The sequence below is a fragment of the Xiphias gladius genome, chromosome 17 (genome assembly GCF_016859285.1).
Source record: "Xiphias gladius isolate SHS-SW01 ecotype Sanya breed wild chromosome 17, ASM1685928v1, whole genome shotgun sequence".
Lineage (NCBI taxonomy): Eukaryota > Metazoa > Chordata > Actinopteri > Istiophoriformes > Xiphiidae > Xiphias > Xiphias gladius.
In genome coordinates, this window is record NC_053416.1 from 2,237,088 (window position 1) to 2,263,068 (window position 25,981).

At 46.2% G+C, this 25,981-nt stretch overlaps 2 protein-coding genes across 4 annotated transcripts in view; one reads left to right on the forward strand and one right to left on the reverse strand.

Moving 5' to 3' along the window:
* rars1 (arginyl-tRNA synthetase 1) overlaps positions 1 to 954 on the forward strand; it is a 29,036-nt gene extending 28,082 nt beyond the window's left edge. The window contains exon 15 of the mRNA XM_040151357.1: positions 582 to 954. Coding sequence (XP_040007291.1) covers positions 582 to 691 — 110 coding nt within the window. The 3' untranslated portion in view covers positions 692 to 954. The remainder of the gene's footprint in view (positions 1 to 581) is intronic.
* A 6,278-nt stretch (positions 955 to 7,232) lies between these two features.
* The window catches only part of si:dkeyp-23e4.3 (rho GTPase-activating protein 7), a 106,317-nt gene continuing 87,568 nt past the window's right edge, over positions 7,233 to 25,981 (reverse strand). For 2 of the 3 annotated variants that reach the window (XM_040150771.1, XM_040150774.1), the window contains exons 9-17: positions 25,784 to 25,960; positions 21,519 to 21,678; positions 21,000 to 21,198; positions 19,029 to 19,242; positions 15,274 to 15,388; positions 14,920 to 15,156; positions 13,404 to 13,633; positions 12,312 to 12,485; positions 7,233 to 9,009 (exon numbers count right to left, since the gene is read on the reverse strand). In XM_040150771.1, coding sequence (XP_040006705.1) covers positions 8,901 to 9,009; positions 12,312 to 12,485; positions 13,404 to 13,633; positions 14,920 to 15,156; positions 15,274 to 15,388; positions 19,029 to 19,242; positions 21,000 to 21,198; positions 21,519 to 21,678; positions 25,784 to 25,960 — 1,615 coding nt within the window. In that variant the 3' untranslated portion in view covers positions 7,233 to 8,900. The remainder of the gene's footprint in view (positions 9,010 to 12,311; positions 12,486 to 13,403; positions 13,634 to 14,919; positions 15,157 to 15,273; positions 15,389 to 19,028; positions 19,243 to 20,999; positions 21,199 to 21,518; positions 21,679 to 25,783; positions 25,961 to 25,981) is intronic. The other variant, XM_040150773.1, reaches the window with a different exon arrangement.

A 25,981-nucleotide genomic window follows, 5' to 3' on the forward strand; every position in this document is an offset into this window, starting at 1 on the left:
AAAACAGAGTTCTGCTACACAAAATTTTATTCATATTTCAGATGTTTCTCTAATCTTTACTTTTTATGTGAAATACATTGGAGAGTTTTTTTTTTTTTAAATTAGACCAACTGAAACACGACCAGGACTTTAAGCTTCTTTTTTTGTAAGAGGTTACAAGCCAGAAACGTTGGGATCCACTAGTTTAAACTGGAACAATACATTAGATTTTATAAGCTAATCATAGACTTATCATAGAGTAAATGTAGTGAAGTGGAAGTATGAAGAGTCATGGGATGGGCTACCTCATAATTGTACTTAAGTACAGTATATAAGTAAATGTACTTTTTTAAGTTCCACCACTGGTCTGGCTAAAAATGAGAAAACAGAAGAATTAGGGAATGTTTTGTACTTTGCTTTTTGCAAACACGGAACAACAAGTATGAATAAACATTTGACAAGAAAGTGTTCTTCCAACCTGCACCTAAAATCCTAAAACCTAAAATCCAACCAGGTATTGGAAAGTTATCAAGAAATGAAGGAATAAAATCAATTATAAGACGTTGATTCTTAATGTCCCTTCTCCTTGTTTCTGTGTCCAGGTGAGGTGATAAAGGTGAACATGTGGAGGATGCTGCTCTGCGAAGCCACGGCCGCCATCATGGCTAAAGGTTTCAGTATCCTGGGCATCGACCCCGTCCAGAGGATGTGATGTCACAGTGATCCCACCGGCCTCCATCTTTGTCCTTCTGCATCCAAGTTCACCCAGAATGGGAGGAGAAGTGAAGACGATGAAAAGATAAAAATCGTGAGTCCCACTCACGTCACAGCCAAAACTCAATGGACCTTAAGAGTTATTTTCCATAGAAGTTATTATATCCATCCGGAGAGGAAAAAAAAAACATGTTATTCAGTTCATCAGTTAACATCTCATGTGAAGGATCTTTTTATTAAAGAACCAGTATGATACCAGAACATCACCTAGTCTGCTGTCGGTCATTTTCAAATTGTGGATCTCTCAGTTTAAAACCAGGATTCTTATTGTTACCGCAAAACGCTTGCGAAACTTCAAGCCTGGTTTTTAAAACAAAAAGAGGCGTGACTGCCTACAAAGTGGGGAAAGAAGTCGGAACGGACATATTTGACAGGAATTTCGAGCTGAAGATGGGGAACTGGCCCGAGTCGCTTTCACCTGAGCCACTCCGTGACTTTGTGTTGCACTAAACCTTAACCAAAAAATAAGATGACCTTGCGGTTTAGTCAGATATGTTTACACACCAGCCTTGCAGCTGTCTACGAGCTCCCTTTCCTCTCAGAAGTGACAGAAGCCTCACTGAATAAGGGCTGAATTTTATGCAAATTTTCTCGAGGAAATTAAAATGCATGTGACTCGGTGTACACACTCCCTTTTTTACAGGGTAGAAGGGTCAAGATGCTGTAAAGCTGCCTGGAATAGGTAAATCAGTAGAGAGGATCATATTTGTAAAAGTATGATGTTGCACACACAATCATTTCCACTATGGGCTAAAACATTACAGGAGAAAAAATGTTTTTTTCAGGCAGATGGAGATTGAAGTGCAGGGGAAACGACATCAGGTCATGACAGCTAATTGATTGGTGGAGCATCATGCTGCTGCTGACTGAATTTTGGAACAGCAAAAACTATACTGTGCTCCACACTCACGAGCACTTTATCAGGAACACCACCCTAATACTGAGCAGTTCCTCCCTTTGCTCTGAAAACAGCCTCAGTTCTTCGTGGCCTGGATTCCACAACATGTTGGAAACTTCCCTCTGAGATTCTGCTCCGTGTCGACGTGACTGCATCGCATCATTTCTGCAGATTTGTCAGCCGCGCATTCACGCTGCCAGTCTCCTGTTCTACCAGGTCCCAAAGCTGTTCTACTGGATCCAGGTCTGGTGACCGGGGAGGACGCTGAAGGCCCCTGAACTCACTGTCATGTTCATGAAACCAGTTTGAGTTTAAACCGTGGCCATAAAGGGAAGCACATGGTCGGCAACAATCCTCAGGCAGGCTGCGGCATTCAGACCATGAATGGTTGTTATTCAGGGACTCAAAGTGTAGCAAGAAAACATTCCCCACACCAGTACACCACCACCACCAGCCTGAACCTCTTGACAAAAGGCAGGTTGGGTCCATGGGTTCGTGTTGTTGACTCCAGATTCTGACCCGACCATCTGCTGCCTCAGCAGAAATCCAGATTCATCAGACCAGGTTACATTTTTCCTGTCAGTTCTTGGCTGACAGGACTAGAACCTGACGTGGTCTTCTGCTGTCGTAGCTCATCCACCTCAAGGTTGTAGACGTGTCGTTCACCCTGAGATGCTCCTCTGCTCACCACATTTGTAGGGAGTGGTTATCTGAGTTACCGTAGCCTTTCTGTCTGCTCCAACCAGTCTGGCCGTTCTCCTCCGACCTCTCCCATCAACAGGGTGTCTCTCTCAACAGAACTGCTTCTCACTGGATGTTTTTTGTTTTTCACACCATTCTGAATAAAAAAAAACTCTACAAACTTGTTGTGGATGAAAATCACAGGGGATCAGAGGTTTGAAAAACACTCAAAACAGCCCGTCTGGCACCGACAATCCTGCCACGGTCAGAGTCGCTGAGATCACATTTTCTCCCCGTTCTGATGTTTGATGTGAACATTAACCGAAGCTCCTGACCTGTATCCGCAGGATTTTATGCATTGCACTGCTGCCACAGGATTGGCTGACTGGATGAATAAGCAGGTGTACAGGTGTTCCTAATAAAGTATTCAGTGCGTATATTGTGACTGAGTCTTACTGTCCTCAGGTCCCTTTCAGATCTTATCTTACCACTAGGAGACCACCTAAACTTAGCCAGATTAACCTCCCAAGAGGCCGAAGGGGCCCTGGGGCAAAAATTAGTTCTTGGGGTCCTACTGACCCCCCACTATATGTGGCCGTTTCATGATTTCCACAGGCACCCAGAAGCCAACCAGTACTCCAGAGCTCAAATGATTAAGTTGATCAGTCGATTAGCCGACTGAGAGATAATTAATTGGCAATTTTGGTAAGTGATTTGTTTAAATTATTTTTTAAGCAAAAGAGCCAAAAATTCACTGGTACCAGCTTCTCAAATGTGAATATTTGCTAGCGTCCCAGTTTTCTGTGATAGTAAAGTGAATATTATCGATCATGAAAATGAATTTTTTCATTTTCAAGCTTTCAGCTGAAGTCAACCAACGCTGACTCGAGTTACGTCTGGCATCAAACCACAATCTGCGCGTTGATACTGTGACTTTCTTTTTGGTTTTGTTTTTTTTAACAAGTCTCTGGCACCAGTATCACCCGCTAATCCAGCCAAGGCCATGAAATCAGTTTATATGTTTATCGCAGTTGCCGGTTATTTTCTGTAAACAGGACCTGAACAAGGTTACGTCTGAAGAGCGAATTTTTGATTTGATGGATAATTCAGCTGTCGTGGACAGTTGTACAGACCATCATCCCGAGTGTTGAGGGCCTGAGCTCCCGATTATTTTCTTGATTAATCAATTAATCATTTGGTCTATGAAATATCGAAATACAGTGAACTTGCCCCACACAATTTCCTACAGGAGACGTCATCAGTCCTGTATTACCTGACTGACTGTCCAAAGATATTCAGTTTGCTATCACGAGGCAAATAAAAACAAACGATATTTGGCATTTTGCTTGAAAAATCACTTTAACAATGAATTGAGTGTTAAAATAGTTGATTAATCGGCTAATTGTTTCAGCTCTACTAGTGTTATTGGATAGTTTGGATTCGTTGGTGAGTTGATCATACCATCAATATAAGCTTTTTAAGGTTTGCTACTGTTGTACAACGCTGACTCAGCAAGGTGCTTTACCTGTTCAGCTGTCTTGGTGATTTAGAAGCCTCGGGACCACCATTAACTTCTCTCAGACTTCAAAGTGAGGGGGGGTCCTTAAGTTAAGACTGACTTATTTTTAGGAATGTCTCCAATCTGGGCCAGTTAGGAGCTTTTTAATGGATCCCTTTTGGACCTCTGGAGACCTCTTCTGTCTTTCTCTGCTTCTGCATCAGGACCCCCACTGTTCCAACAACTTGGTTTCGTTGACGTGAATGAGGAACCAACACACACTGTGCCGGTGTTCACCAAGATTGCTTCATTTTTCTTTAAAAAAAAACTTTGCCATTAGAATAAGTTTGTAAGCTGCTCTAGTCACATAAAAAAAAAAAATCTACACGTCCAGGCTTACAGCATTAGTCAGAGAGAGAGGTTTTACATGCATTTCAACTCTTAATTGCTTTTCCCTGTGTCTGCCCCCCTGCTGCTAGAAAGTCGCATTTGACTTGAACTGCTTTACAGATAACGACGATTACAGTCTTTGCCTTTTGTCATGTGAGTAAACGGGCTTTGTTTGCTGAAACTCAAAGTGCAAGGCAAACAAACCCATCTGATGAAGTTAATTATACATCACACGCAGGCCTAGGCAGGCCGCAAGCCTGCAATCGTTAAGTCTGCCTTTACCCACCAGACAGTTGTGCACTTCCGTAGATATAAAAGTTGTATGACTCCGGGAAATCGTCTAAAGTCGTACAGTAGTTGTTAGAATAGTTTGTGCTGAGGGGAATACGTGTGCGTGTGACCCATCTTGGAAACTTATGAAATATCTACACTCTTCTACTTTCTAGTCGTCCCTCATCATCTCAAACGTCCCAGGACTTTATTGCTGATCTCGCTACCTTTTTCAGGCAATAATTCCCACAGCAGCTTCCTGAAAGATTCATCAAGCTTTTTCTGTTTTTTTTTTTTGTGCTGCTGCCGCCGAGCTGCTGTTGAAGGACAGTGTTAAAGGTGTTTTGACAGTTGCTCCAGGAGGAGAGAGCCCGCCAGGCTGCTTCAGTAACACCTGCGAAAGCAATAACGCTTCCTGCCTCAATGGGATAGACGGATCTCGGCTGATATTTACTCCCTTTCACTCGTGTCTCCGGGGGGGGTTAGAGAGTCAGGATGGTGATGGGGAGTTTGGCTGTATGAAAGACGGCCTGTGGAGACCGAGGGAGCGGCGTCCTCCCCGCTGAGTTAACATTCAGCAAAGAAGTTTTGGGGCATCCCGGTGGTGCGGCTGGGGGGTGCAAACCAGAGGTGGGTGATTATGGATCTTTTTTTATATACAGTCTATGATCGTTACTCGAGTTCTGTGAAAGTGCAGTAAAATTTGCAGCTCCCGCTACTTAAGGCTGCACTAATCAACATTTTTTTTGTATTGACAATAGATTAAATGTCTGTTTTTCATGAAAAAAGTGTCGCTTGTTAGTTACGAAACCCACAAAGAGTGATCATATTGGAGTGTTTAGCTATGTAGAGGTTTATTTATAACAGAATTATCACCAACGCTGCAGTTTTCCTGATCATTTTAGTCTCTTTTACCTCATAAAGTGTGTTGCCATCCACCTTCTTTATGCACATTTTCAATTTGGGTTAAAAAAAAAAAAAAAAGACAAAAGTCACAAAGTTTTTACGCTTGGCTGAGTGAAAAAGTTGGTCAGTGAAAGCAAACGGAAACTTGTTGAAACAATCGGCCCCTTTTGGGCTTGACTGGAGCTGTGTTGAGTACGTGGCCTCGTTGTGTCCTCTCTCAAACAGCAGAGACACACGGAGTCGGCGTCCAGCTGTTGAGGAAAGTGGAACATTGAGCATCTAAAGGGCTGGTGAAGACCAAACCGGAGCAAAAAGAACGCGAAAAGTCATCGGGTGCTCACACTTTTGCCACAGCGGCTTTGTAAGCTGGGGATATGGTGGTAGCAGTTCTTATGTTTTCCTGCCCCCTAGTGGCCAAAACGGAAGGAATGCAGCTTTAAGTAAAAGTAGACATGTCACAGTAGGAAATAGCTTTTATTATTTGGGGAGATTTTCTACTTTGACTTTTATTTTTAAATGAAAGCTGTCGTTGCTGGTTGTTCTGAGTATTCGAATTTTTAATTCAACATGTGAAAAGCTCATAAAATCTTTCTTTTCCTCCTTACTGCTTTGCATACCTCTTACCCTCTTTCCCTCCGTTTGTCTGTCCTTCTGCAAGTACCCGCTTTCCTCCCGTTTGTCCTTTTGTCTTGTGTTTTCCATAGTTTTTAATCCGTACCTTCCGCCATTGCTTCTCTCCTTTTAACACACGACAGTGTGACTTCAGAAAAAAAGTGCCCGTAATCGTTCATTTTCTGTCGCATCGATCGATGTCCGGGCACCAGGAGGCAGCAGACCGACTCCCAGCGACTACGTTGCCTCTGCTGTTACGGTTAATGCATTAGCATCGTGATCATCCCACGGGGAGCGGTGTTTGCGTCCACCTGATGAGTGTAAGTCCGATATATACTCTCCACCAAATGCTCCACTTTCTCCACGGCTAGTCTAGACTGTGTCTGTGTGCTGCTGAGCAGGTAGAGGACGGCGGCTCTATCACCCTCGTTTCGGTGGAAAAAGCAGGAAACAGCTGCCTGCTGAGTGCTGAGACTAAATCATCCTGCAAATTGGCTCCAAAACAAAAAACCTGAGGTCTGGATTCCGTCATTTCGGCTCCTTTCACATTAGAGTAATTTGATATCGGGTTAATTTTGAATTGGGATCAAACCTGTGATCTCTGGGTTACAGGCTTTATAGATGACCACGTGGTCTGACTCTGACCCTTGACCCCGAGTTCATCCCAAGTTCAGTTCACTGTAGTTTAGCACCATATGGAAGGAGCAGACTTGTACAGAAATTAAAACCGCCTGCGGGCACTTTGGTGCTTCTGTTATCTGTAATTTGCATAAATTATTCCTGTTCCTTAAAATCCTGTTTAGACGGGGGCACGATGTCCTCGCCACGAGAAGTATTTTTACCTCACGTTTCGTTGCTCGGCATCTGTCTCTCGCTCCGAGTGCCTCGGGGCCGAGCGCTTTATCAGTGATTTAACTGTCTGATCTCTGAGATGAACCAATAAGATATGTAAATAAGCCCTATGCAAATTAGACCCGAGTGGGTTTTGCGAGCGTGAGAGAAGGAGAAAGAGGCGAGAGCCGGGAGTTTTCCGGGAAGTCTGCGGCGCGGTCACGCCGCCGGGCGCGTTAATCTCCTGCGCTTCAGTGGCACAGTGTGGCGCCTCATCTTCGCGCTCGCTGCTATTTCCCCCGCCTTCCTCCGAAATTACAGTCAGTAATCTGTTTGGCACTGAGACGAGGCACAGAGGAGAGGGGGGGTGGAAAAAAAAACAGGAAACAGGTCGAGGGAGAAATAAAAATTTTAATTAGATGTTTGGCACTGATACATTTAGATTTCACACGCACACACACAAACAAACACACACACACACACAAGATAAGATTTTCTGACAGCTCAAAATTAAATAAACGTATCTGGATATAAGAAATTTTTACTTAGATATACATTAAGTTAAATAATCTGAATTATGGCGTTTGATGGATTAAAGTGACATATGAACACTTGCTTGCACATCTGCCCCATTTCACAACAAAGACACTTCGAAATACGCAGGACGAGCCGACTTTGGAAAATGAAGCAGCACTCGAGCGCCACACGACACGAGACTGTACAAGCACAGAGGCACGTGGACACAGAGACACAAAAAAATAAATACAGATGTCGGAAATTTCGGGGACTTGTCCGGTTGGATCTCCGTCACAGCGCCAGGAAGCAAACAAAAGGCCCGTCCCCCGCCACGCGGCGAGGCCTCCGTCGATTCACAACTTTGTGAATTCAAAGTCACGCGAGTGTGGCGTCGTCCCGTGGAGAGGTAGATATCGCTCGTCTTTGAACTGTCGCACACGTGCGTCCCGTTACAGAGCGGGTCGAAGTCACAGGGGCGAATTGGAAAGCAAAGAATAAATGACTGTCCACAACCGTCTGTGGCGTCGTGCTAAATCCTCGTCACAGCTGGATCCAGCTGCTCGGAGCCACGTCTAAATGGAAAACGCTTTTCTCTGATTTGGAAAGAAAATGTCTCTGTGTGATTTAATTTCACCTCGAGCTCCGTTCAGTTCATCCGCTTTGCCGCGTGGATAATTGTCTCTGAACATACACAGCTGCAGATGAAGAAGCCTCCCCTGGTATCGATGCGACTTTTGTTTTTATGTTTTTTTCTTTTTTCTGTCAACACATCAGACTCCAGACAACATCCTGCCACCGAGCGGCCCGCTGTGTCGCGTTTCTTTCTGTGACACTGCTTGGTTCCTGTTTGAAACAGCGATCCTGCTTTTTCACCGTCCTCTCTCTCTCTCTCTCTCTGTCTCTTTCTCTCTCTCTCTCTCCCCTCTTCCCTTTTTTTTTCTCTTCCTCTTCCCACTGAAGCCAAACGTCTGGTGGCTTAAAAGTCTGTTTCCTGATGTTTTTTCTCCTCATTTCCTGTCTTCGTCCACGCAGCTGCCATGTGTTTCCCCTGCCTTTTTTGCCCTGCTACAGGAAAGAGTTTTTTAAGACACTGTCCACTCGCCTCATCTCGGCCTTCGAGAGGTCACATCAGGCCTCGGCCTTTCACCCCCGAATCAAACGTTCTTTGTCAAAGCTTTTTTTTTTTTTTTTCCTTTTTTTTTTTGTTGAACTAAAGTGTGACACGTAAAATTTGCAGCAGGGAGTGCAGGGATGCCGCCGGCAAAATGCAAGGTCACTAACAAAAAAGCGAACACATGCAGCTACTCCAATAGAAGCCAAAGAAGCAAATGGTTTGGGGAAGCCCTCGCAGGTCACCTTCCCCGCTGGCCGTGCTCTGAGCCCCGAGTTTTGCTTTCTGAACTCGGAGAGAGTCCCGTGAAAACGATGCCCTGGTCTCCTCTCTTCCCGCATTCCGCAACCAGACTGGGAGTCGAAGGGGAGCATCCAGACGAGTCCAAAATCCACGAGTCATCCCAAGTCCTCGCCCTCCAGCCCCGCGCCGACTCATATCTTGGTCTCCTTGTAGTCTGCCCTGAGGGAGTCCTTGATGGCCAGGAGACCGGAGGCCAGGAGGTGTCCGCTGACTTTGCTGTGCCACTCCTGCGACCGACCCCTGGAAGATAAAAAAACGCAGACAAAGAAAAAGGTCAGAAAAAGTCGCATTTGAAGAGAGAAACGAATTAGAGTTCAGTGCTGCTGTAAAGTACACAATGAGCCTGGAGGCAAATTCTTTTCCCTCCTCCACGGTTTGTTGAGGACAGTGTTTTCTTAACAGTAATTGGGACATAATGTGTCCTGTGAAGACAGTAACCCTCATTAAGAGGACATCTGCATGCCTGCCGTCTTTAAGATTAAAGATAGTATCACGGTTAAAGGCTGTTTGGGATGAACTTAAATCCATCTTCATATCCCAGTCACGAACAAACGTTTCCATATACATTTTTAAAACCGTGCAGGCAAAGAAGTACAACCCCTGTGCTCTTAAGTGCTACATGGGCGTCGCGTTTTTCCGTAGGGGTCGTTCGCAGTGGAGCAGTTTAAATGACATCCTGTGACATACCGTGTCCTCTAGTGCGACTTCGGCGACGTCAGATAGAGACGTATGGGCCTATTGTATGACTCCGGTCCAGTCTTTTGAGCCACATCTGGCCTCTACATTTTTACTCAGCAATTCCTCTGGGAGATGAGCGTCCACACCTTCTTCACAGGACACATTCTGACTCGTGGTAGCGGGAGAAGCAAAGGTGCAAAGAGTAACAGCAGCAATGTTGACTGTTTTTCCGATTGAGGCGAACCGGTTCCAGCACAGAAATGGTTTACTGGGACCATCTGATGGAACGGCGCCATCATTAATGTTACCTGTAAATGTTTGTTACATCTGCGCTGGCATCATTAGTTACACCTGTGCCATCGTTAATGTTAATAGTTTCACCTGTGCCACCATTAATGTTAGTGGTTACACCTGCGGTTTCTTTAGTGCCGGCATTTACACGTGTGCTGGGGTTATCGGTCACACCTGCGCTATCCTCAGTGCTTTACTTGCTTTGTCTCAGCTCCTGGTTTTAGGTAAACGCACGGTGTTATTTATTGATGGCACGTTCACCAAAACTGCAGACATCCAAAAAAAGTTTCGCATGTTTGCGTTTTTCACGCATCTGTTGTTTTCCCCCGTTTTGAGAAGCCAACAGGCGCTTCAAATTAACGTCGTAGCGGAGAAAAGCCCGGGACGGCCCGGCGCACCATAGCTCTGTCGTGAGAGGAGGCGGCAGAAAGACAGAGCCAAGAGCAAAGGCAACCGTCCCTCCGGGTGTTTTCACTTCTTTATTACATGATCACTCGTGCGTAACGGGGACCTCGGCAGGGTGATGGGTCTCAGGTGCCCGCTGGTTTCTTTTGAATGATCTTGGAGTCGAAGCTCATCCCACCTCCGCACGGCGTTGCTCCGGAGAACAGTTTCCGCTAAACGCCTCAAACGCGAATGTGACTGTAGCGGTTCAGCTCGTGACCGGCTCCCTATCGCTCCGCGTGCTGCTCTGAGTTCAGCCCCCGCCCGACGGAGAGTTCGACGCACGAGGCTGCGAAGGAGCGCGACTGTGTGCCGAAGCGACGCTTTCGGTTGTAACGCGCCCGCTGACGATAATCGCAGTTATAGATCAAAGCTGGCTTCGCCCTTCCTCCCTCGTTTCGATGTCGGGAGACGCCATTCTCACTCTCAAATGTTCAGTCAGTTTCTCGTCGAAGCCAATTTCAGGGAAATACAGTAAAAACGAGTGACGAAAAGTCAAAGTAAATCAAAATTATGAGAAACTCACTACGAATTGAGTCCAGGTCAAAGCTTTAACTTTCTAGGTCAGAATTACAACAGAGCGCGACAAGATTTTTTACAGTGAATGATTCTGACTTCTTCAAAATTCGGCGTCAGGGGTCCCATTCTTTAGTCCCGCTAGTAGAGGTGGTCATGGTCCCCAGATGACACGTCCTGCCGACTTTGGCGATCTCCTGAATTTATCTCTGGCGCCACCAAATGTCTGGACGACTATTAGATGGACTGCCGGGACATTTTGTACACACATTCATGTCCCCCTCGGGATGAACCAGGTGTTAACTTCACTTTTCCTCATGTGAGGTTTAAAAAGCTGTGCACTGACGATAAAACACGTTCAGGTTTAATCGCACCGAGGGACAGCTTTCCGCTGGCGCAAGGCGTCCGCATTTGGCTTTCGGGCACCTCCTGTATTAGTGAGTGACAAGTCAGCCGGATCTGAGCCATAAGGAAAAAATCCGAGATTCCCAGTTTGTAATTTACAACCTGGAAACTCATATTTACAATAAGCTGGATATGACATGAACGCAGCGCACGTACAGCCTCACAAACCCGTTGGCGTGCCTCTAAACTCGTTTACTCTTATTACCTAGTAAGTCGTAATTTTGACTTAGTATCTGTCGACTTCGACTAAGAAGCTCATCATTTTTGAGTAAAGTCTGACTCTTAATAAATCTCAGAACTTTGACTTAATAAAGTCTTAAACTCACTTTGTTTAAGTTCACGTTAGTGGGGTTTTTTTTGTTTTGTTTTTTTTTTGTTGGCAGGTGGTAGCCTCCCTACCGGTCCGTTATCTGTTTCCTCACTGCCTCCCTGCACTGAATTGACGAAATCTGCAGGCTCTTCCTCCTGCTGCCCTGGCTGTTGGGTCCCGGGGGGGGGTGGGGTGTTGCTACAGTGTGGTAATGGCAGAGCCGCTCTGAGCACGGCCCTCCCTGAGAGCGCCGCCGTTGCCGCCACCTGTTTTTCTGTCGCGCGGAGGTTCATTCCGTTTAATCAACTGAGACAAATGGGAGCCGCAGGGCTCCGCCGGGAGTCAAATTGATCATGTAAGCGGCAGAAAATCTGCAGCTACTTAGTTTCAAAGGGCATGAATCAAGAGAAAAGGGGGCTGTTCCTCCTCCTCGTCTTTCACTCGCTCATGCGCTCACCTACGGGGAGGATGTGACAGTGCTGCAGATAGATGCCGGCAGAGGTCAGAAACAGCAAACGGGCTCAATTAAGACAGATAAGGTGGTCGGAGCGCTCTCCCCAGATATTTCTTTTAATAGGCTTCTCGCAGCCCTGCATCCTCTCAGCCTCTCTGTAGCTCCCGCAGCTCACTTTGCCCTTGGTTTCACTTAGCTATTAGCTTGAAGGGCCATTCTGCCGCTTTTTAATGTGAAAAAATTTGAGAAAATTATCAACACACAGATTGAAATCTCCTTTAATAAGTCCTGGCACTTATTCGCTCTGAGTGGCTGAGTCTTTTGCCTGCTCCTCCCCCCTTCCTTGCCAGTGCACCTTCACCCATTACTGGCATAATAGATAAAATGAGCAAAAATGCCCAAACTCCCCCCCTCTACTTTTCCCTCCTCTGCGTCCATCATTACCTGGTGTCGGTCCGACAGAGGTGCGTCAGCCGGGTCTTCCTGGCTCCCGTGGGCTCCAGCAGGTAGAGGCAGCAGTGGACTTGAGCCCTGACCCCCTCCACCGGCGCCTCGGGGTGCTCCGTGGATACGGAGGACAGGTACAGAGGCCCGGAGGACGGGTCTGCCTGCCAGGTCCTGAGGAAGAGGGAGAAGATGAGGGGGGATTGCCAGGAAGGCCAATCAGCAGGTGAGAGAAAAAAAGAAAGTTCTGCTGTATTTTAGCGGCTTACTGTCGTCAGTTCCTCTCTGTAGGAAAAAACATAAAAACGTGCTTCTAGTCTGGTTTTATTTTTACTGTCAACAAATCCCGTCGAAGGACCAAAAGTATCTGTTGTCCAAAAAAATATTAAACTTCCATCAGTGAGTCACACTGTTCCTTCGTCACCATCAACACACACACACACACACACCCCTTCCTGCCGCCCCCAAATACTCACTACAGCACCAAAAGTGGATCAATCCGCCGCTGAAAATAGTCATCAACAAATGCACCGCTTCCTCCTGCCTGAGTAACGTTTGCTGAAAGCTAGAGTGAGCGGCTGTTTTCTAGGAAATCACTGACATATCTACGGACCCGTGGGGGGTTTTTAAAGACCCGCGTCTTCAGTGGGAAACGGTGGGCTCAGAGACAGAGCAGGGAAGACAGACCAACACACACAGTTGGTTTTAGTCTCCGCGGGATTTGCAGACAATAAGAAAAACTATAGAATGGCATCAGCCTCCATCTCATGTTAATAAGTGTCTCCTCTACCTGAACCGGCATCGTTTCCTGGGATTTGATGACAATGAGAATAGGTACACAGTGTGATGTGGTCCAGCTGCAAACACAGCTCCTGACAGGTCTCACCTGACTTCGGGGTCGGATCTAAATTTCAACGGCCACATTCATACCTCATACGCACACACACAAAAAAAGGTCTGCTCGGTTTTAGTTAAAAACCAGGCTGACTCTCTCTGGGTCTTCTCAGCGTACCCTGTCCTCCCCGCTCTGTAGAGCTCAGCAGGTTAAGACCCAGAGGCCCCCGAAGCCGGGGGCTCGCCTTGCCTCCTTACCTGAGCAGCAGGTGCTCCTGGGGGGGCCGGGAGACTGGGCCATCGCTCTGGCTCTGGTGGAGGTAGTGGAAGACTTCGGTGTCCCTGGACAAGGACTGGATGATGGCGGCCTGGCGCAGGTTTCCCTCCCACAGCTCCTGCTCCCGCAGCAGCCGGTGGAGCAGCTCCTTCTGGGGGGCGTCCACCTCCACGGAGCCTCGCCACATCCACAGCGGGCAGCCGTCGTCCATCTGAGGATGAGCGGAGAAAGAGAGGTGGTACTCAGTGGAGCCACCAGGACGCTCCTGTACGCACGCTATGAAAGATCAGAGCTCTGGTGGTTTCTTCCCTCATTCCCTGTTTGTCTGCTTTCTTCTTTATTTAGTTTCTATAGTTTATTTAACTTTTACTTTTTTTTTTCTTTTCCAAAATTCAAGTTGTGCCTTTTCCTCCAGTTCCTAAAACGCTCTGTTCCCCTCTCAGTGCCGCCAGGTCGGACTGACAAAAACCAGCCCCCTAGTGTTTCTCGTACATGCTGTATACAGTAGCGTGCAAAGGTTTTAGGCACTTTAGATAAGTGGATTCAGATGGTCTGGACCCCGCAGAGCCCTGATCTCGGCATCATGGAGTGGGTCTGGGATCACGTGAAGAGAGAAGAGACGCCGAGACAGACTGAAACCACAGAAGAACCGTGGCGGGTTCTCCAGGATGCCGGAACAACCTTCCTGCCAAGAACCTGAAGAACTGTGTGCAGGTGCGCCGAGGAGAACCGGTGCTGGCTTAAAGGCTAAAGGGGGGTCACAGCAAATACTGGTCTGATTTCGTTTTTTTTCATCCACTGCAATTTGGAGGAAGGTGACTAATGAATAAAAACTGTTGGCATTATTTTCGAAAGCATCCTGTGCAGTAGGCCAGACCATCTGTTGCAGGACTCCCGGTCCTTCTGGTCTCTGTAGACAGCTCTTTATGACTCTGGCTGTAGGTTGAGTCTAAACATCTAACCTGCCTGAAGGTTTTGCCCGGTTCTGTAGATATTCACATACATATGAGTGTGAGCAGATGTTAGGCCTTTACAGGTGTTTAATCGCAGAGCTGTGACAGTAACTGGAACAGGAACAGGTTTTAAATTAGTTGTTATAAACGGAAATGACATGACTCAGCTGAGCCTGCTGAACTCCTGCCAGTCTCAAGCAGTCTCCTGGGGTCAAGGCCTACGTTGTCATTAGTGGAACAAAGTTGCCCAAATTATCACAACCTGCCCGATTAGATCAAAAGTATCTCTGTACGTGGACCTGGCTAATAAAGACGTAAAAAAAAACGACTTAAAAAGGTCGGAACTTATCCTTTTCTCCTCTGTACAATTTCATGACGTCTCTTTTATACAGTACGCGATTCGCTGGGACTCTGTAAATGTCAAAGATTTATTCCTGCAGACTAAATCTGACAATTCTGAGTAAACCTACTAATATTTCAGAGCCGGGTTTGAACTAGTGTGTGGTATGGCATTAAAAACATACTCTTTCCTGCCCCCGTTTACCTTTTTAAAGGCCAGCTCCACATGCTCTGGAGCCGGGTGGCTCTCCCAGCCTCGGCTCTTCTCCCTGGCCTCCTTCAGGAGGCGCTGGGTGCTCCGCAGCAGCTTGATCCTTCTCTCCTCCTGCTCCTCCTCGCTTCTGCTCGGACTGGGGGACAACAGGCCTCCACCCTCCTCAGACAGGGAGTCCTCAGTGGGGCCCGCAGCACTCAGACACTGACCGGGCCAAAACTCTGGAAGCTACAGAAAGGTTTGTTATTTATTTTGTCTCCAGATAAGCCTGGGCCTAATAATAATGAAAAATGAGAAATCTCCTGTATAGTTTCTGCTTGTGGAGCAGGTTGTTGGCTCTTGTACCTGGAAGAGTCTCTGGGCCTCTGTGATCATGTTGGCCAGGCCCTGCGTGGCAGCCAGGTTCTCACTCAGGTCCCGCTGGTCCGGGCGGCCCAGGCTGTACTTCCTGTGACCCGACCTACAGCGACAAGAACATGTTCGCCGTCAAAGTCACTTTCATTATCTCCTGCGAGAGAAAACTCCCTTGGAGTAAAGGCAGCAATGGCACTGAACCTTTACAACATATTAAACCACTAGGCGGGAACCAAATGAATCCAGTGTCCCGTAAAGGATAAACCTTTGTACCCTTTGTTTGGATAATTTCACCGTAACACACATGAAAACTCCACAAAGCCGGTTTTCAGTGAATGCACACAGTTGATTGCACAATTTATTTAAGCCATTGCAAAGGTTCAGTGAGACTGATCCTCTCCCGTCCTTCCTTTGTTCTTCCGATGGTTCTCTGCTCACTCCTCCTGCTCCGATCGCCACCTATAAACCGGCTCTTGATGAGTGAAGATCAGCCGTTTGGGACACAAAGGTCTGGGCATAAGCAAGAAGCAAAAACGCCATTTATCTATGAAAACAGTACGGACCCGCCACCGGACTGGTTCAGTGATCGGACCACAGAGAGACAGGCCGCTGCGAAACTGCTCTGTACTTTTATTTCCAATGAGGGTTGTTTTTGGTTTTGGCAGTTTTGGGAACACTGACAGGAAAGAGGAAGAGGGTGTGAAACGTGACATGTCAGCTTCGCAGCAGCGGTGGCGGCCCCAAGGTGCAGGCAGCCTATGTGCCTGTCAGCTCAGGCACTTTTTATAGGCGGCTGACAGGAATCAGCAGCTCTGCGTCACCATTACCGAAAGTGACAGATTCGGGTTATTTTTGGGGAGCTTTCACGTTGCTTCGCTGAGGTTTACCGGGAACTGATTCGCAGGGAGTCATTTCCCTCAATTTGATTTGATATGAAGTTTTGTCTTTTATGCTGTTTTAGTTTCTGATGACTAACGCTCAAAACAAACGGAGCCGGTCGGTCGGGTAGTTGGACCATTAAAAAGTCTGTGTCTCAGTGGTGCGTTCTGTCAAAGCAAAAAAACACGAAAGCGAAAGACGAAGGGGCGAGATTTCATAACTCTGTGGGAGAACAGCGGCGAGCTGCATTTTTTCCCACCATAAAGTGTGACATTTCTGACGGGCCGGGACTTTGGCTTCCAGTAGAAAGGGAGGAACAAATCGCTGATTGTGTCGCTATATCATTTCCATCTACTGTCCCATCAGCCTTAAGGGAGGAAAACAGTCAAAGTGGAAAAAGGAAGAGGTGGAGATGAAAGGAAGGGAGGAAAGTATAGGAGGAGGAGGAGGAGTCAGTGAAAGGAGAGTCATTACAAGAATGCGAAGAGAAAACGAGTGGGGAGGAGATGTAGGGAAAGGATGATCAGAAATATGTGGAGGAGAGAGGATGGCAGAAAAAAACAAGCGGAAGATAAGCGCAGAAGAAAACAAGATGGATGAGAGAATGGGCAGAAGAGGGGGAGAGGAGTGTCTGGTGGGGAAGGAGGCTACATGAAGAGGAGGAGGAGGAGGAAAGGCTGAGCCAACACGGAGCTGATCCTATTAAAAAGTAGTTTCTGTTTGGCACAGACGAATAAGATATATCTCATAACCTCTGAGCCACGGAGCTCCATTGTTTTCCAAAAACTATTAAAAACACATCAGTGAGTCACAGTCGCACTGGTTGACATGTTCCTTCATCACCATGAACACACACACACTGTAGTTTATTTAGACTCAGTCCCACACACACACACACCGTCCTGCTGCCACAAACGCTCACTAGAGCACCAAATGTGGATCAATCCGCCGCCGAAAATAGTCCCCAACTAATGGGCTATTTCCTCCTGTTACTATGTCGACCAGCTGATTTAAGCCTTTTTTATTTTTTTCATTACTGGGCCTTTTTCAGTAATGAAACTGTGTGTGTGTGTGTGAGCCGTTTCTAAAGATCTACGTCTTGGGGCCGAAGGCCACACGCGGGATGGCGGTGTCGGAAAGCACTGAGAGACGGACTGACGCATTGCTGGTTGTGATCCTTTCACGGGATTTGTTGACCATAAGAAAAATACAGAACAACATCAACATGATCCTTTTAGTTGTCTCCTTTCATGGAGCCGGCAGTGACGCTTAGAGCTAGGGAATGAATCGTGCATAAGTACGCGGAGTAAACTGACGCAGTGCAAACTCTGGGCCCAGATAAATGGTCAGCACTGACGGGACTGAGCGTCTCCAAATAATTAAGTTCAAATCCTAATGATCCAAACCACCAACCGCTTGACCACTACTGTTCTCAGTAGTCCCACTCTGTCCTCTCATGTCATCGTCCCTGTCTCTGTCTGTCAGTTCTCTCTCTCCTCTCCCATTTCTGACTTCCTGCCCAACGAGCAGATAGAAAATACCTCTCTCATCGGGGAGTGAAGTTGAGGCCAGATGGAGATTGGTGGAGGTTACGTAATGTGGTCTCTGCCTGAACCGCGCTGACAGCTTTTCATTACACAGAGAGTGTGTGTGTAGCGGCTGGACCTGGTCCAGCGGTGATGTCATGTCAGCGAGGGCTGAGAACTTTGGAAACAAGACGTCAATTGAAATAACAAAAGGAGGAAAAAAAACAAAACAAAACAAAAAACGTTTCTGTTGCACCTAAACGACAACCTGCCGCGGGTAACAGCTAACGCACGCACACGCAAACCGACGATGAGGTCAGGATCTGAAGCTAAACCAGAGGTTGACGTGGAAAAAGGGAAACATGACAAACTCAACAGCCCGAAGCCAAAACTAAGTTACAACATGAGACAAGAGTTCAGCGTTTTTCAAGCTTTCTTTTTTTAATCACATCCTGTGTGATCATCCGAATGATCATTTTCCCGTCCTGTTGATCTGTCAGTGATTCACTTGGTAAGTAAAAGGTTAAAAGGTGAATAACCGATCGTAGCGATGGCTACGAAAACTACAAAAATGAAACCCAGGGTTGTTACAAAACTGAATCTTCCTTTACGTCCGTAATCTTTACATTATGTGACTTTCTTTCAGCGCAGACTGTAAGTTTTTAGATTGGTGGCCAAACTTCCAGGCAGCAATCGAGTGGATTTAATTTTACCACAATATGACAAACAACTTGCAGAGATTCTAAACTTCGTATTGGTTTTTAATCTGAAATAGAAACAACGGGCCAGTTAATCTCTCTTTGTCAGGATCATATTAATGTTATGAGGTAGTGAAGCTGTTAGCAGCCAATTCTCAAAACTGTCTTTAGTGGTGTGTTCAAGGACGTTCCCAACATCCAGAAGTACAGAAAATAAAGTCCCAATGAAATATTAAACAGTTTACAGTTAATGAGCTAACCTGCGAAACCAGCTCTTTGGGAGAGAAACAACTCTCAGGAAAATCTTTTAATGCCTATGATCTGCATGTTCTTTTATGTTCAGCCGATAAAACCAAAATCAAACTGAAGCAACGTACACAGAGTGGACTCCACGCTTAACGGCAAAGGTCTTGTGTAAATGCTGTGACAATTTGGGTCAGACACCACACACTCCCCACATATTTCCATCTTTCACTGAAGCGTTGTGTGCCGAAATCAAATTTTCATCATTTGAAAAAGTCCTGAACCTAAACTGGTAAACGACAACTAATAGACCACAATAAAAAGACCTCTCGGTGTAACTGAGTAGGTAGCTGCTGTGGCTGATTCATCATCTTCCTGACAGTGTGTGGCCTCAGCTCACCTGGCTGCGTTGGCGTCTCTCTTCAGGGTGTTGAGGTGGAAAAGTGACGGCGCCAGGCAGACGGCGATGTTGGTTGGAGTCATCTGGTTCTCCTCCACGCAGGCCACCACGTCCTGCAGGAAGAAGAGCAGCGTTCGCAGAGCCTCCCTGTTCTCGTCAGGAAGCAGCAAGATGGCCGCCTGAACGGCAACCAGCTGCTGGTCCTTGGGAAAGTCTGCGGGCAGGAAGTGCACCAGTTAATGTTTTCATAACTCAGTTAAGAGTTGACACGATTTTGTACTTAAAATAAAGCCGAATACGCTTTCGTCGTAATGGATTATATTTCACCAGCAAGATAAAGTCTTTGTATATACTGGAAAATGGCCATCAGTAATGTACGATCCTACATGATGAGTAGTTAAAATGGTTAAAACTACTTGGCATGTTCCAGAATTTAACTGTTGAAATACCTACAATACTTAACATTAGTTTATCCAGGCTGGACATGAATTGTGTGAATGGGCTAATGCAAGCACGTCAACTTGTCACAGCTACTATGCGTTGGTAATTGGTGTTTAGCAAGCGAGTTAGCATGCTAAATGCCGGCATAATTACCATACTCGCCGTTAGCATTTTTCATGTGCTAATGCTTAGGAAGTTCAGAGTGTACGGTTGTGTCCAGACTGGACAAGAACCGCATAAAGCCTATAGAGTCTAAGCGTTTGTGCTGTTTCAAATCGAGCAAAAAATGTGCGCTCGAGGCTTTATGTTCATAATCATAGTAGCATTCTAAATAATAGCTTAATCTTAGCATGTTAGCATATTGATTTGTTGGTGGCACTAAATAAAAAGCCAGAGGTCAGTCAAGTCATTAGGGTTCATCATTTGGGGACCAGGAATTGTTAAAATCGACGTTAATGGTCAAGACGTTTTACGGTGAAGATCCGCTGAGTGCGACGCGAGGCAAAGTTAGATCCCATTCGCTTTCTATGGGACCCAGGGCGACGTGTTTTGCAGGGCATTGTGGGATCCCAAGCGTTGGGGGACTGGCCCGCGAAGTGCCCGAAGAGGAGGGATTCAAAGTTTTAAAAAGCGGGTGAAATTCGCCTGCTGGAGAACCGGCGCTTCTGCCAAAAAACTCACAAAAAAATGCAATGCAGCGGTGAGCCACTAGGTTTGCTGTTCACCTGCTGTGGATGTTGGTTTGTTGTACTTCGTGGGATCCCTGTTTTCTAGGTCCCGGGCCTCCGGGATTGCAGGTACAAACAAAAACGAAGTCCCGCTTGTCCCAACATCACGCACGTTGTTGGAGAAAGCGTGGGTTGCTTATTTACACAGTGTATGCTAATAAGCAAGCTGCTCCCTAGCTTGCCAGCGCTGACTAACAGACCGATATCACCACCCCTACAGTCAAACGGCTAACACTGCTAAAAACTAAAAATGAGGTCAAAAGACGTACCTCAAACCACTATAGCTGCCAGAAGTGTTTAACATGCACAAAAATCATTAGCATGTTAGTCGATAACATATTTTAGCTTTAGCAGGCTGACATGCTAATTTATTGATATGTTGGCATGGTAAAAAAAAAAACTACCAAATAAACATACTAGTAATACTAGTAAACATACTAGCCTGCTAAATAATAGCAAGTTTGTATTTTGGAAATAATAGCTAAATCTTAGCGCGTTAACATGCTGATCTGTTGGTGACTGAATAAAAAGTCAGGGGTCACTAAAGTCATAAGGATTCATGATTCAGGGACCAGAAATATACAGATTCTGTGACAATTCAGCGAATATTTGACATATTTCACTCTGGACCAAATATTTTGGACTAACAGGCCTTAAAATAACACAGCTAGCATCGCGAAAGACTTAGACCAGCTAGTATGTCTCTCTTCTGTTCTTTCAAACTATCTAATCAAACTATTTTACGGGGTGAAAAGCAGAGGAAATGTTATCTTCAAAGCTGGTAAGAGTAGTAACCGCTCACATTGGTAAATGTGCAGGAAGGACTCGCAGAGTTTACTGGTGAAGATGGGTTCGGGCAGGTCTCGGAAGTACTGCTTCACCATGTCGGCGACGTCGAAGGCGGACTGACCATGGTATGAAATGCCGTCAGGGTCAGACTCCACCAGCTCACGGAGGTACTGGATACGAGACTTCACCCCCGACTTCCGGAAGAGACCCACCTGAGACACGATGCAAATAAATTTGAGATGTTTGATGATAAGCACAAAAATTGCCGTAGTAATTCTTTTTTCCATACATTCTCTGTATGTTTTACAGTGTCACAAAAAGCCCAATGGAATCAAATTTATTTTAAATACTATTATTTTAAAACTGTCTTTGTATTCCCTGAATTTTTCAGGAAGAAAAGCCACTGGATGTCACTACCTCATAATGATTTTAGAAGATCTTTAAAAGGTTTTACTGTGTCTTGCCATGCTCCCACAGAGCCTCCCAGTCTTCAAAATCACTGTATGCCTCTTGTGACCATTGGTGTCCCTACCTGGTCCAGACATTTGGTCCTCAGGTAGACCAGGGCTCTGAGGATGCTGGTAGGAAGCGGCTCGCCTGTCTGCTGGACACTGAGGAGCAGAGGTACTCCGAACACCCGCCGGCCCTTCACCTCCGTTACCTTGGTCTTCCTCGGCGGTTTAGGAACAGTCCTGAAGGTGACGAGAGACGTTCGTTAGATCCTGCAATCAAAACAGCGGGAAGCGGTACTGGGGGAAAAGTTACGGAAATTAATGTATGCTCAAAAAGTATTTTGCAAACCTCCTGGGAATTCGTAATCGCAACCAGTCAAACGTGAAAAAAAGAGAGAAAAGCTCCACTTGGCTGCTGTTGGATCCGTTTTCGTTCAAAGAAAGAGCCAAATAAACATTTTTTGATTACATAAGTCCCCAGTGATCGCTAAGGCGAGTGTGCCATTCAAAGCAGCACTGCAGGAAGAACATGTAGGCACGGAGAAACCATTGACGTTGAACAAAGAGACTGAAGGACTCTGAAGGACTCTGAAGGACTCTGTTGAAGTGTGTTGGTGTTTCAGATCTGATATCAGAACTTTTTAAACATTAATACCAGTCGCTGTTTTTTTTTTTTTCTTTCTTTTGTTTCTTAGTTTTCCTCTCATGGAGACTTAAGTCCTTCCAGATGCAGGGGACCCAAAAACTCTGGACGGACTTTTCTTTTTCTTTTTTTTCTTCTGAAAAAAAAAGAGAGAGATAGAAACCTGCCATGCTTCCTAGCTTGTAACTAGGAAACTCGTAGGGCTGAGTGCACTCTGGATAATAGTAGTGACAATCAGTAGTGAAACCTTGTCTCTACCAGGTCATCATCCTAAAACTTATGATAACATGTCGGCCCTGTAGCTTTCACCAAAGTGTAGAAGCACATAGAGAAAATGGTATCGGGTTTGTCTTCAACATCAATCAGCGGCTCTTGGAAACAAAGTGGCTGTTCGTGAAAGTGCCTCAGACTATCAGCCGAGCTAATCAGTTAATTGCTATGTTTTTAATCATCAAGTACTCGGTTTGGCGTCGGTGATTAAATCATTGAAGAGACAAGACTTGAACCGGTTGTTGGAGAGATTTTTTTTTTCTTTAGTTGCGGGAGCATTTGGCCCGACAGCGCTGTAGTAAGAAAACGGAAACGACTCGGGCCTGCTGCTGAGCTGGGATTGAGTTATTCTGGGTCCGACAACGTACGGATACATGTAATGATGTGTCCTCCCATCCCCCTGATCGGCGGCCACAGCACCCGCAGCAGCCTCTTCTCTAAGGTCATCTGCTGTGCATCTGAAAATCCGTTTGCGTTTCCACACGGACAAGGAATCGGGCTCTCCAGCAAAAATCTACCCGCGTAGAAACCAGGTTTCCTTTGACCCGTTCAATTTGCCGCCGATACACCCACTTTCTCGCTGTCACCGGTGGCTCGGCTCAGCTCTGGTGACACACTTTAACACAACTATAGCACACTGTGCTGTCACAAAACAATCTCCGCTCAAAGGTCTGCCAACAAGGATTTTATGGAGGGAAAAAAAAAACGCATTTTCCGAGCTTTTAACTGCACCGACAGTGAGATGCAGTCAAAAGAGACTCCTCTTATCCTCTCCGTGATGTTACTTAAAAACAAAATGTATACAGTATAAATGTGTGACATCCCGCAAGTCCAAGGGTACAGACGACAACCAACGGTTTCTCTTTCAAATGGTGTGCGTGCCCCTGCGGCTCGCACGGCTGCCCACGAAAGCAGAGTCGTCGCCTCGGTTGAAAACACCGGCCCGACTGATTGCAGTCGCTCCCGTGTCACAGCGACTGCCGCCTTTCCCCAGACCAGCCTACGAACTAGCCTAGCGCTAAACTAAATGAACACGACACACCTGAACTCAGCATCTTCCTGCGGGAGCAGTAACCGAGGACGATGTCTCCGAGTTGTTCTACTGTCGCGTAATCCAGTTTTAGCTGAAGGCAAACGATGTTCACATAATTTGTGTGAGAGCAGGTCATTTGCACTTCACAGTTCGTGCTCATTTAAAACTCCTGCCCTGTGCACCGGGAGTTAAATTGCTGTTTTTCCTTCCTTTTCCCTCAGAGGTGAGCTCTGGAATGATTTCTGTTCAATTTCCCCCTCTTTCATGTGATTTACCGAAGTCTAAACTTTGTAGAATGCGACGGTTTGAAATGCTCAAACGCAGCAAACCTGATTTGCACGAAGCCTCGGTGAAGCTTTTTCCTGAATCTCCCCCTCAACACACGTCTGATCCTGAAAATTAAAGACGAACGTCTATTTAGAGTAATTTCAGGAGGCTTTTCTGTTCACTGCTCGGTTGCCACATTCAGCCTTATCTCATTGAGTATAACACCCTCGGCAAAAATCAAATTGGTTTACCAGAGCATAGCAAAGCGTAAAATGAGCAGGTCATGTGAGAGCACATTACAGAGTAAACAAGCAGAATGTTTGAATGTTTTATTATTCTTGAAAATGAATTTGGCTCGATTTTGCATAGGGGCTTATTCCAAACATGTTGTGGGAGGCAAAACACTGATCTCATTAAATCCATGTTTGTCAATAATAAGAAAAGTGAAAACATCCAGCATTTTAAACAAGAACAAGCTACGGTTGGAGCTCGACAGTCCGGAGACACTTGATTCAGGAAGACGCGCCTTGGGGCCTGGCAATACCCTTGCTGGCCCGATGTCCCGCAGCTGTAGGGACATTTCAAACACCCCGTGAGCAGGGATCCGGGGATTTGCAGACCAAAGGACAGTAGACGCACAGGCTGAAACCGGGCTGCGTTTGGTGGACGACTTAGAGGAATGGTTATTTGAGAGAATTAGATGAGAAGATCGCCAGCTCTGTCACATCTGTACAGTAAACGGTCGGTTAGCTTAGCACGGAGACTGGAAACGGGGAAACGTCCCGCCCGGCTCCAGCTTCACATTTACCGACATTGGAGCGCTGTCTCTCCTCTCATTGACTGAAAGTTTTGAAGCTCTAAGGGTTTCTAGGTTACACGTAGCCGTTGTTTCCACGACATGTCGCTTTTCAACAGAATTTAGCCCAGCGTTTCACCATTTTGACCCGTTAGATGCTAACTGAAAAGTCAGAGAAGGGAGAGGATGGAGAGGAGAGACTGAGAAAAGGGAAATGGTTGGTTATGGGCAGACTAGAGCCGTAAAAAGACAAAAAAAACAGAAAAAAAGCCCATTTCTTAAGGTGTACATACATTTTTCCGCCGCTTTTCAAAAATCAACCACATCAGTGTTAGTTTTTACCTACAAAAGCACATCAGTCACATTTTTCCCAGACTCTTTTTGGAACTTTAAAGAAAGTTGAAACTCTGCAAGAGAAGTTGAAAGTAACGAACAGGATCTGAGGTTTCTTTCGATTCGGGGGTTTGGAAAATTATACGAGCAGAAAGCCTGCAGTGCACTGCTGTAAAGAGATTTTGGAGGTGGAACTGAAAAAAGAGGCTATTTGTGTTGTCAGTTATTTTGATAATGATAACAATAGAAACTAAATCTACAACTTTAAGAAAGGAGCATGTAGAGGGAGTCTTAGTTTGTCCCAGTCTCAATTCCAGACACCATAAACCCTTGCATTATGGGGTTGTTTACTGCAGACACATCAGCTCCCGTTTTCAGTCCTAGCAAACTGCACTGTGGCTTATTATTATTGTTATTTTGCGGGGAGACAAGAAAGAAATGTAATGTAACGTAAATACGTCCAGAGATTGAGCTGGATGAAGTGAAGAGGAGGACGGCCCTCTGAGGAAGGAGAACGCAGCCTCAAACAACGCGCAGCGAGCAGAAGGGAGGACAGAACCAAACCGAAACCGAACGTCTGATTTGGCAGGAAGGCATCAGCAGGCCTTCCCGCAGCTTTGTGGAACGGAGTTCATTCCTCTTGAAGCAGAGTTTCTGCTCTGTTTTTTTTTTTTTAAGTCGAGGCAAGGTTGTAGCTGAACCATGAATAATGGATGAATCTTTCTAAATAGGCTGCCTGAAATATTTACCCCCTGCCCGCCCACCTGACACAGCTGTTTCCTTGACAAAGCTTCTCTACGCAGGTGTGCAGGTGCAAAGAATGAAAGAATACAGTTGTTTTCAACACACACACACACACACACACACACACACACACACACACACACACACACACACACCTCAGCTAACTCTGTCCTCGATCTCTGCTGAACCCTCACATTTATTCTCAAGCATGAAATCCCCCAAAACATTCCCAGAGCCTCTCTCCTTTCCCACTTCTTACCAGTTCCAGCCCTGCTTGCTGGACGGGGAGTATTTGTCCATCAGAGCGGTGAGTTTGAGCAGGGAGAGTTTCTGCAGCAGCAGGAACTGGGAGACAGACTGGTTCTCCACCCCTGGACTGGTGGGCAGGGAGGGCAGGCTCTGCTCGCTGGACCAGTGCAGCTGCTGGCTCACTCTGCTGGACACACAGCAATCGGCA